Source organism: Microcebus murinus, chromosome 1 (assembly GCF_040939455.1).
Source record: "Microcebus murinus isolate Inina chromosome 1, M.murinus_Inina_mat1.0, whole genome shotgun sequence".
NCBI lineage: Eukaryota > Metazoa > Chordata > Mammalia > Primates > Cheirogaleidae > Microcebus > Microcebus murinus.
This window is the reverse complement of record NC_134104.1, coordinates 68215048-68227083: the sequence shown is the minus strand read 5'-3', so window position 1 is coordinate 68227083 and position 12036 is coordinate 68215048. Positions and strand designations below refer to the sequence as shown.

The following is a 12036-nucleotide window of genomic DNA, read 5'->3' as shown; positions in this document are numbered from 1 at the left end:
TCCTTTCTTTTCTTTCTTACCTTTCTATTTCCAAATGTGATAAATTCTTTCATTTGGATTCAGGTGAGCGGCCTGTGAGAGTCTATGCAGATGGAATATTTGACTTATTTCACTCTGGTCATGCCCGGGCTCTGATGCAAGCAAAGAACCTTTTCCCCAATACATACCTCATTGTGGGAGGTAAGAAAACAACTGAAGTACTGTTCAGAAAAAGATTGTAGAAGTCTTTTGCTTTCTCTTATCTTTATAACCTAAGTATATTATTCCAGTTTTTAAATGAAGAATATAGTATACCCTATTTAAGACATAAAGCATGTGAGGTACTAGCAACCTATACCTGGAGAGAGGAACTCTAAGTTCATTGACCTATGATTTCTAGTATTTATCTCATTGTTTTCAGCTGAGTTTCTGCAGCCATAGAAGCAACAATGACCCCTATTCCCTACTTAAGAACAGCGCTAGCCTTATTTTACTCTAGATTTCAGTTTATCATTTGGGATCAACTGAAGTACAAAGTCCGCCAAGCAAATGTTATGTGCTCCAGTCCAATCTCATTAAAATAAAATAGGAAAACATCTTTAAAAACTTAATTGATGCAGAAATGCACAGTAGGTTTATTTCAGAGTCAAAGATCTTAGTCCCCTGTGGAACCCTCTTTTCTCCAAAGTGTGAACATACTATTTAGTGAGTGTTGCTCCTGAAGGTATATCTTGAGTTAGGAAAAGCACTGTTACCCAGACTAAGCTACATCCAGAAGATTTTTCTTTAAGTGGGGAGGATGGTTGCAGTTCTGGGAAGTGGGATAAGATGGGAGAGGTTGGTGACTGAGGAGAGGTTAAGCATAGAGGACCTTGACTTGTAACATTATGATGTGGTGAACTCAGTCTGCAGTGATGAGCTAACACACAACTTCAAAGGCTTCACGGTGATGAATGAAAATGAGCGCTATGATGCAGTGCAGCACTGCCGCTACGTGGATGAGGTGGTGAGGAATGCCCCCTGGACCCTGACACCCGAGTTCCTGGCAGAACACCGGGTAAGAAACTGGGCATAGGTCCCTATTCCTTGCTCCAGAATCTCCTCAACTCTCAAGGCTTCTGACACTTGGCCTAGTTTTCCGCTAGCCCTGTTTTACTTCTACCTTCTGTGTAAGTTTCATATATAGGAGGTGACAATGATATTACTAAAAATACTAGTAACCTATGACATTTACATGGGGTTGGATGGTTTACAAGCACTTTTACATACATTATATTATATTTTCACTCACAACAATCCTGTGGGGTACTTATTATTTCCACTTTACATGTAAGGAACAAGGCCTAGAGAGACCAAATAAACTGCTCCAGGAGATACTATTAGCAGGGCTAGGAATTGATCTCTTCCATTATGTGATTTTTTTTTTCTCTCATATCATAGGTATATCTACCCTTATAGCATGCCAGTTTCTTTAGAATATCCATAGCTCCAGCTATGCTCTCAAAAAGGTCACATTCCAGGAAACAAGACAGATTAACATAGACTTCTCTAGCATTGACTTAAATTTAGTTTCAGAGCTTTGATTTTGGGCTAGAAATTATGTGGGATCAGAAATTAAGGATGTTTCTCGCATTTACTCGGTTTATAAAGGTTATTATAAAACCCCTTACCTCTTTTTACTTTTCCCACATTAAAGCAACTAGTTTCCTACAAAAGATGAGAAGATTTAGAGGCCAGGTTGGAGGCCTTCAAGCTCAAGGAACCAGCAAGCATATTGTCAGTTCTCTACAGGGGTGTATGGAATGTTCAGTGAGGTAAATTGTTTAGTGAGGCAGGAAAGAACAAAGGTGGCCAAATTGCTTCTAAAGCATGCCTGGGCAGTCCTGAAGCTAGGGGCTATTTTCTTATAACTATTTAGGATTAGGACAGACCTTTTATAGTTCTCTAGCTTTTAGCAGCCAGTGGCACCAAAGGTAATGAGCAAGATTATTTTCAGCAATAGAGCCAGGCAGGCTCAGGCAGAAGTATGAGGTTAGAGGAAATTCCAGCTTCCCTCTTCTCCTTGTTAGCATTATATACTCAACCACCTTGCTTTTCCGCATTCTTTCCCTTGTTGCCTATGGATCCCTGACAGTGGTTCGTGGGTAATTGAGATGTTAGCTGAGAGTTCCTGACACAGTCCCATTGAGTATGCTTTGTACTACAGTGGCATCTGGAAGTTGGATATAGTGGTGTTAGTAATTATATTAGCAAAAGGCCCAGGGCCTATTCAGGAAGGAGTAAATAGATGAGGTTTAGCATGTCTCTCAAAAAGATGATTGATCCAGTGCCATTAACTTCTTCTTACTCTTGCAAAGGATATTGACAGTAGTAAAATGATAGATCCAAAAGTCTTTTTTTTTATTATATGGCTTTGGATTTTACATTTCTTAGAAGTACAGATGTATCTATTCCAGTAAAAGAGCTCTTGGTTGCTATCTTTATATTCCTTCTTTTCTTGCGGACTGAGAGAGAAACCAGTTAACAAAGTGACTGCTTTCTTATACTTTCAGAAACTCTTATTTGACCAATCCTTATAGACCCAAGAGGATAGAGAGATTTCCTTCTTTCCTAGGTTCAACCCACTAACTAGCTCACCAGCAAATCCTATGGCCCTGTTGACCACAGCGTTGTGACTGGTATACAGAGTGAGGGAACACCTCTAGTAGACCAGGAGAAATAGCTAGAAAATCAACTGGCTAACTTTGTCTTTATAATCCATAAATAATTAAGTTGGGTGGTTTGTGAATGAATTGTGAAATTTATAAGCAAAGCAAAGAGAGATTTTAAAAAAGGTCCATTTGAGGCCTGGTCTCTGTTTATTGTCCTTTTTCTGGGCCTGGGAATATTTACTGGGTCTTTCTGAAGGCAGTTATTCTGGGTTTTAAATGATGTTTCCTTATTTTCAGATTGATTTTGTAGCCCATGATGATATCCCTTATTCTTCTGCTGGGAGTGATGATGTTTATAAGCACATCAAGGAAGCAGGTGAGTAAGCTGATGTGCATCCTCACTTTATGGAGTATTAGGGCAGCTACAGGGATTCAGCCAGAGGAAAATGTGAACACAGAAATTCAACATCCTCTTTCAGGTCACACTTTGAATAAAAGGTGATGGTGAGCATATCACTGATATCCATTAATTCTTGGTCTAAATATCTACTTTTGATATATCTCTTAATTTCAGGAAACCCTTCCCCAGTCCCATAATTTTCTTAATATTAGTACCTTGTAGCTCCTCCTTTTCTTACTCCTAGTATTTGATTCAGTCTTCCCTCCATATGTCATCATCTCTAAACTTCACTTGGTAATAAGAGATTCTGCTTTTTGAGGAAGGGAAAGAAATGTTGCTCCTAGTTTCCATCTAGTCTTACTACCTGAGCTAACCAGAACTTCACAGTGTTTGTCTGTATGTGTTCTTGAGTTAGGCATGTTTGCTCCAACACAGAGGACAGAAGGTATCTCCACATCAGACATTATCACCCGAATTGTCCGGGACTATGATGTGTATGCGAGACGGAACCTACAGAGAGGATACACAGCAAAGGAGCTCAATGTCAGCTTTATCAATGTGAGTTCCAACCTCGTCCCAGAGTTCCCTGGCTCTATAAGGACATACATTGCTTCTCACTCTATCTGAGCTGAACTTGCTTTTCAGTCTGCTGTAATTATTACTCCCAAAAGCTCAATGAATGCCTCTGTGTAGGTAACATTATTTAAGCTCTTTGCAAAGAGAATAAAATAGGGGCAGTTTCTGCTTTTATGGTCTAGTATCAATACATTACTATAAGGATACACAACCAATTAAATAAATAAGAATTTGTATTTATAGAGTACAGTACTTATATCAATGCATTTCAAACAGTGGGTCTTAACCTTTTTTCTTTTTGATTGGATGATCTCTTGAAAATCTGATGAAAGCTTTGGATCCTCTTCCTGTGTGGACTGTGAGACACACTTTTTTTTTTTTTTTTTTGAGACAAGAGTCTCACTCTGTTGCCCTGGGCTAGAGTGCCATGGCGTCAGCCTAGCTCATAGCAACCTCAAACTTCTGGGCTCAAGCGATCCTTCTGCCTCAGCCTCCCGAGTAGCTGGGACTATAGGCATGCGCCACCATGCCCAGCTAATTTTTTTCTACATATATTTTTTTTTTTTTTTTTTTTGAGACAGAGTCTCGCTTTCTTGCCTAGGCTACAGTGAGTGCCATGGCGTCTTCCTAGCTCACAGCAACCTCAAACTCCTGGGCTCAAGCAATCCTCCTGCCTCAGCCTCCCGAGTAGCTGGGACTACAGGCACGAGCCACCATGCCCGGCTGATTTTATATTATATATATTAGTTGGCCAATTAATTTCTTTCTATTTTTATGGTAGAGACGGGGTCTCGCTCAGGCTGGTTTTGAACTCCTGACCTTGAGCAATCCGCCCGCCTCGGCCTCCCAGAGTGCTAGGATTACAGGCGTGAGCCACCGCGCCCGGCCTACATATATTTTTAGTTGGCCAATTCATTTCTTTCTATTTTTAGTAGAGACGGGGTCTCACTCTTCCTCAGGCTGGTCTCGAACTCCTGAGCTCAAGCAATCCTCCTGCTTTGGCCTCCCAAAGAGCTAGGATTACAGGCATGAGCCACCATGCCTGGCCCAATTTCTTTCTTTAATTTTAATTTCTTTCTATTTTTAGTGGAGACAGGTCTTGCTCTTGTTCAGGCTGGTTTTGAATTCCTGACCTGGAGCAATCCTCCCGCCTTGGCCTCCCAGAGTGCTAGGATTACAGGCATGAGCCACCGCGCCCGGCCGACATACAACATTTTGCATGTGATTTCCCCACGTGGACCTGTATTTTAAATTTTGATTTATGAAAGGTTAAGTTTATCTTAGCTTAATATTGCCCTTTAGAAACACTATGTATTTTGTGTATAATTTATACTTTAATAAAATTGATTTTAAAAGAAGAAAGGTGCTAACGATATCTTCTATGTGACCAGCTTCCCATGCTATCTCACCTGCTCCCATCTCTGTGAATTATGCTATGAGAGTTAGTGAAATTGTTTCATCTAACTATGATTTATCTATGCAGATAAATGCTAGCTCTGGTCAATTCACCTACTGTAGAATCTTTATCTACTTTCTCATAAGACTCAGGTATTTGAAAACCCTAAACATATTCCCTTTCCTCTTTATGATCCGTAAATTATGAGAATACTTTTCATTTGACTAAACATACCCCCCATCACCCACCAGAAAGTTCATACCATTTTTCCTTATCTTTTTTTTTAAATAAAATATCTGTTCAGCTTTCCATTTGTTTTATAAAATAGATTTTTCCTTATCTTTAGGAAAGTCAATAAGACCAAAGAGTAAAGGGACCTCCAAATACTAAAAAATAAAACACACAACTCATCCAAAATCATAGAATAAGCCAGTGATAGGAGGGGAAAAAATCAAGTACAATAAATTAAGTAAAAGATCTAGTACTCCACTTTTGATCTCTTATAATTGGTTTATTCTTGGCAATATTGTGCAGTGATCTTTTTGCTGACTCTGTATCTCTGTCTACAATGAGCTTTGGGTCATGTTGGGCATGTTTATATTTCACATTTATGTTTTATCTTAAAAATATGACTTTATTTGGCTATCTATCTGTCTATTACTGGGCCTAGCCTGTATATTTAGTCCTGAGCTCCCACAATACTAGAGTTATGAAATCTTCATATAAAATGACCATCCAAAGCACACCTTATCAATTATTGTGCTAAAGAAGTGTGGGGAAGAGTAAAGCAAAACAAAATTCTAAAGACCGAAAAGAGTGTCAATAGAGTACTTGAGCCATATTTTTTCTTTCTCCTTTAGTAGAGAAGGTCAGGAGAAGTATTATTTCTCAAAACAGTTATTTCTTTCCCTAGGAGAAGAAATACCACTTGCAGGAGAGGGTTGACAAGGTAAAGAAGAAAGTGAAAGACGTGGAGGAAAAGTCAAAAGAATTTGTTCAGAAGGTGGAGGAAAAAAGCATTGACCTCATTCAGAAATGGGAGGAGAAGTCTCGAGAATTCATTGGAAGTTTCCTGGAAATGTTTGGTCCAGAAGGAGCGCTGGTATGTTCTTTCTCACTGGACAAGTTAGAAAATTTCAGAGAAATTCAGGAAATTTCAATGTTTTAATAAGAATTATTGAACCTCCAGCTGGGTGCAGTGTCTCACGCCTGTAATCCTAGCACTCTGGGAGGCTGAGGCAGGAGGATCACTTGAGCCCAAGAGTTGAAGGTTGCAGTGAGCTATGACGATGCCACTGCACTCTAGCTGAGGTGACAGAGTAAGACTCTGTCTCAGAAAAAAAAAAAGAAAAAAGAATTATAGAACCCTTGAACAGAAAGGGACATCAACATTAAGAAGTTAGCTAAGCTATTCCCTTTGTCTGGGCAGAACTGTTTCAGCTGTCTCTAGAAAGTTCTTTAAAATCTTTACAGAAAGGTTATACATTCTCTTAAACAATTTTTCTAGCTCTCTATCAACCTTGAAGTCTGGTGACAAGATAAGCAAATAACCTTTCTCAGCTTATTTCTACATTATAATTTTAGATAGAAGGAAAGGAAAGAATAAAGAACAGTAAAAAGAAAGCTACCTCCATTACAAATAGCTGCTGTAGGATCCCTGGGTAAGGTAGGAATTCTGTCCTTGAGGCGTTGCAGAGTCTTTTTAAACCAAATGAAAGAGTCAGCAAGTGAGCTTGGTTAGATATCAGGAAAGATCTGACTATGAGGGTGTTTGGATACTAGAATAGATAATTCAGGAAGAATGTGGAATTTCCTTTTCAGAGAACTCTAAAACTGGGCTAAATACCCTTTTATCTGAGTTATTAATAGTTCCTTTGTTTTTGCCTGGAACCTGGACTACAGACTAAATAGGCTTCTAAGAATTCCTTTGACACAGAAGTCAAGAATTTGATGACTATGCATAGAAGGTGGGAACCCTTAAATAAATAGTAGAGTATAGACCACTTTAGGGAGGAAATTGCTTAGGATTATAACTGTGTCCCTCCTCTGGCTTATTTGATCACTTTTAACATTACAGACGGCACTCATGATAATTTGAAGTCTCAGATGCTCCAGTGGTGATTTAGTAGGAACCATAGGTTTCTTCTAACTCTTCCTTTTGGTCTCCCCAGAAACATATGCTGAAAGAGGGAAAAGGTCGGATGCTGCAGGCCATCAGTCCAAAGCAGAGTCCCAGCAGCAGCCCTACTCGGGAACGCTCTCCCTCCCCCTCTTTCCGATGGCCCTTCTCTGGCAAGACTTCCCCACCCTCCTCCCCAGCAAATCTCTCCAGGCACAAGGCTGCAGCTTATGATATCAGTGAGGATGAAGAAGACTAACTTTTCATCCCTCCTTTCCTGTCCCCTCCCTCTGTCTCATCACCTTCAGAAGCTCTCTGTTGAATTCCAAATTGTGATCCCAACACTAAACCTAAGAACAACTACAAAGGAAAAGAATTGGAGCAAGAGGACCTAGAAATGGGGGAACCGAAACAGCCTATCCTCCAAGAGATACCAATCACCCACACCAAGAAGGAGACTGACTATAGCTTAGAAGCCTGTTCTGCATCCATCTGCCCTCCCCAAGGACTTTGTTTTACTATTATGTTCATGTGATCTTGACAGGGAAATTGTCATTTTTATTACTTTTTTAAAAATTAGTCTTTCAAATATAGTATGTAGAACTAATTTTTTGCCCCTGAGGAGTGGGCAGAAGAAGGAAGTGGCGTAACACGCAGAGGCCTTTTCTTCCTGATACACTGTAGTATTTGCCTTCTGTTCTAAAGCAAAGTGGATTACCAAGTTGTTCACGTGATGAGCCATGCTGGTGGGTAATTTGGGGGGAAATATCATAAATTTGATTTGCTTTAGAAAAGCTAAAAGCTGAGTTACAGTCACAAATCCCCTAAATTTACTGCTGGCACCTGTGTCAATGTGGCTGTGGGAAGAAGGAGATCTGAGCCTAACTTTTCTTACTCCCTGAGGAGTTACTTGTTGGACCCAATGGGGTCCATGAAGACACTGATGGGGATGGAACCAGACCACATGGCATCAGCTGCAGTTTTTCTGCTGTGTTCATCTTCTCAGAAAATTCTGTTGCCCAATTATTTGGGAGCTTGTGAATCTTTTTCCTATAATCTACCTTTAAAGGAAGGAACACTTTTAGGGTTACTGTGATGAGGAGAGGAATGGGACAATACTCAATCCTATACAAAGTCAGTTTAGATTCATTTCCTGCTGAGAGTAAGTCCCTGGCCCTTCTATTCCTATTTCAGTGCAATTACCTAGCTTTTTACAAAGGAGACTTTGTAATGTCTTCAGTTTGAACTTGATGTTAATCCATGTTACTCATAGCCATACTGAACTTAGAGAGATTTGCACAGAACCTAGAGGCAAAAGCATAAGGAAACACCTTCCTTTCTAAAGAAACAGCCTTACCTTAACCTCTGCTCTGCTTAAGAATATTCTTAACTGGAACCAGTGCTCCATGGGGTGTTTCTTTTCCTATGAAAGCTGCAACTGGCAGGGATTTCCCTTCACTGCTCCTCCAACAAGCCACAAAGCATGGGCTCACATGACAAGAGTATGGTAGGTTTCTCCCTCTTTCCCACGTGTGCCTTGTGATTATGGTCCCACCTCCTCTGTTAGGTTGTCCAGGGGGATTCAGCACTTAAATTTCAAATCAAAGAATGCTGACACTTAAGCATGATCTAATTTTTAAATCCCATCCTATCTCCTCAGCTACATGACCTAGCAGATCATCAACCATCAGTAATCCTGTAGCTAAAATCAGGACAACTGCTTATGTCCCCCTATCAACTCATACATACCCCTTGTGGGGGTGGAGTTTTAGTGTTTTCATCTAAGAAAACCACATTTTCCCTTTTCTTGCCTCTCTGCCAGGACTGTGAGCATGTCATAGTTCCTGTCCTAAACATTTTCTGATAAAACCTGCTCTTCTTCCTGAGGGTGAGAGGCTAGAATCACTGCCTGCCTGTACAGCAGGACTACCTAGATTCTTGAAACTCAGATCACCCAGAGAGGCAGAGCATGGCAGAGAAGACGAACGAAGAGGGGGAAGCCTCTTGTCCTGATGGCCCATGAAAACTACATTCTGACTCTTCTCATGAAGAGCTATTTTTACTGGTTCACATAAGCTTTAGCTTGGAATCCTTTCTTTGTAACAGTTGAAGTTAGTGTTTTCCCATATTACTCAGCTTTGTATGGTCTCATATTTTAAGTTTTCTGCCATAGTCTTCCCTCTTTGAGCATTCTGCGTATTTCTGTCTGATTCTCGCTGGCATAGAAAGGTGATGAAGTCACTGGTAAAGCTTACCTACTTGTTCCCTCAAAATGCACATCACTCAAGTGTATTTGTATGGACAGGAAGATACTCAGAATGTGGTTTTCCTCTGTAGTCACTCCTCCTAAATATATTTTCTGGGTCCCAAATGTTTGAGCCATCTCCTCTGCTTTCAGTGGGCTGTTTTAGCACGCCCTGTGCTTGGGGTAGGACCCGTAGGCTGACAGGGTCTGTGAGACTGCTAGAGCAGTCTGCCAGCATATGCACATGTTCTTGGGAGACTCTCTCACCCCTTTTAGTGAGATTCTACTGCCTCAGTCTCCCAACACTAGTATATTTTCAAATAATTTTGACGGAAAGCAAAAACGTTTATGATGTGGCATGTGAGATACTTTGGAGTAAATGTATTAATAATCTTAGGTGCTGGACAAGGGTGAGTGGATGGAGAAGCTGTTAAGAATGATGCATTATTTGATCATTTGTGCCTAATTGAATGAAGTTAGAGCTCTGTACACTACAACTATGCCCATGGTCTGTAAATCTTCAATTATTAATATGTTTGAGGCTATGGAGCTGTTTCCCTGAATCCCACACAAGAGAGCAGTCAACCTGCATGGGCCAAATGTGGCACCTGTGGGAGAACCTTAAAAGTTGCTTGACCTTAGAGCCTCTGTCTGTAAGACAGAAGGAGACTGAAGACAGAAGAAGCCCTATAGCTAGTACTGAGGAGGTGCCAGTTCAGCAGTTACCTTAAGGTGGGCTGGGCAGGAAGTTTGCTATTTTCATACTCTAGACTCAGGAGCACTGAAGAATGGAGGTTGAACATTTAGAGGAATAGAAATGGATCACTTGAACTGCTGTAGCTGCTTCTGATAACTAGAGCCAAAGACCATTATTTTGTGGAGACTTGGGTAAGAAGGTTAGGGATGTGAAAAAGTTGAAAATCCTGAAGAGGAGAAAAAATGGAAGGGAGATTGAGAAAACCTTTGACCCTTTTTGATTGCAGAGACTTCTTAGGCTGTACCTGAGTGATACTTATTTTACTTGTGGCCACACAGCTGGTCAGGCATGTTCTTCTCAGTGCTTTTTTACTTCCTTTCTGGATTGTCTTGATTTGTGCATAGCTTATTTTCTGGAGCTCATTGCCTTTTTAATCCTGTTCCAGATTGCTTATCCAAAATCTTTCCAAATCAATTCTATTTTGTTGCTTTTTTTTAATTCCCTAAAAGCCATAGCTTCTAGATTTTCTGTCAGCATATACTCTCACCAGAAGTTGAATCAATACAGGTAAGACAAAAAAGCTCCCTTAACAATGTTTTTAACTAATGGTATTTTTTTTAAGCTTACCAATATAAGTATTTTTAAAGGTTATATTTTTCAAAGTCATGACAATGATTGTTATTGTTTTCTCTCATAAGTAGATTGTCATGGGATAAAGAGTGGTCCCTATCTTCTATTTTTCCAAATAAATAAGCAGAGCATGTTCTTGGGATTATATTATTAAATGTTAACTTTCTTAAAAAGTTAGAAGAAGATTTTCTGTCTGCCAAAGTTTTTAATATGTTAGTGCTGGGATTTGGGTAGAAAACAAAAGTGCCAGGTTTAACATTATGATGACTCAAGTTGTGTTCCTTTAGGTTTGAAGTGGGCCTCCCCACCCTTCTTTGGGAGGCACTAAATGTTATAAACACAGAAACATGATTGTTTGGGTTGTTTGTATTGAGGATCTTGAAAAGAAAAAAGAGTCTTGGAAATAACTGCTGGCCTTGGCATGAATGTTCACCCCATTACCAATGTGAGTCCACAGGGAAGTTTTCCTCAATTGGGGTTCAGTCTCTCATTTTCCTGTCTGAGTATTATTAATTTGTTCAGGGTTATTTTGGCTTTTGTCATTTAGCCAAATAAAGGCAATGTGGCTTTACCTAATGTTCCATTTCCTGTGTGTTTGACCTGGTACACGTGTATGGTACATTTTATGCAGTTGGTACTTGTACTCTCAATTCCTTTGCATTTGTATACTAATTTCTCTTCTCAAAGTCAAGCTCTATGATCATATTATCAGGGGATTCCTTTTGTAGTTTGGCACAAAAGACTGAAAGAGCCATTATCCCACAAGGGGAGATTGATGGGCTTAGTGTCATTAGTAATTCCATATAGTCATTCCATCTGTTCTCTAGAAGCCTGGCTTTTTCAAGACTTTTGGGCTGGTGCTATATTACCAAGTTCTACTCCTATTCTTTTTTTTTTTTTTTTTTTTTGAGACAGAATCCTGCTTTGTTGCACAGGCTAGAGTGAGTGATGTGGTGTCAGCCTAGCTCACAGCAACCTCAATCTCCTGGGCTCAAGCGATCCTACTGCCTCAGCCTCCCAAGTAGCTGGGACTACAGGCATGCGCCACCATGCCCAGCTAATTTTCTCTATATATATTAGTTGGCCAATTAATTTCTTTCTATTTATAGTAGAGATGGGGTCTCGCTCTTGCTCAGGCTGGTCTCGAACTCCTGACCTTGAGCAATCCACCCGCCTCAGCCTCCCAGAGTGCTAGGATTACAGGAGTGAGCCACTGCTCCCAGCCTACTCCTATTCTTATACCAGACACATTACTATATACTCTTCCCCTTTTCATCTGCCTTGGGAGAGCTCAGAGTGACCTTTCAATATACAAGCTTTAAGAACTAACAGTGGCACCTACA

The 12036-nt window shown here is 40.2% G+C and overlaps 1 protein-coding gene across 7 annotated transcripts in view; it reads left to right on the top strand.

Annotated features, from left to right (window-relative positions):
- PCYT1A (phosphate cytidylyltransferase 1A, choline) overlaps positions 1–12036 on the top strand; it is a 50164-nt gene that overhangs the window by 35189 nt on the left and 2939 nt on the right. For 6 of the 7 annotated variants that reach the window (XM_012780351.3, XM_012780354.3, XM_012780357.3 and 3 more), the window contains 6 exons: positions 64–180; positions 885–1036; positions 2928–3006; positions 3446–3588; positions 5916–6104; positions 7174–11269. In XM_012780351.3, the coding sequence (XP_012635805.2) occupies positions 64–180; positions 885–1036; positions 2928–3006; positions 3446–3588; positions 5916–6104; positions 7174–7380 (887 nt within the window). In that variant the 3' untranslated portion in view covers positions 7381–11269. Of the gene's footprint in view, positions 1–63; positions 181–884; positions 1037–2927; positions 3007–3445; positions 3589–5915; positions 6105–7173; positions 11270–12036 lie in introns of those variants that run through there. The other variant, XR_012919007.1, reaches the window with a different exon arrangement.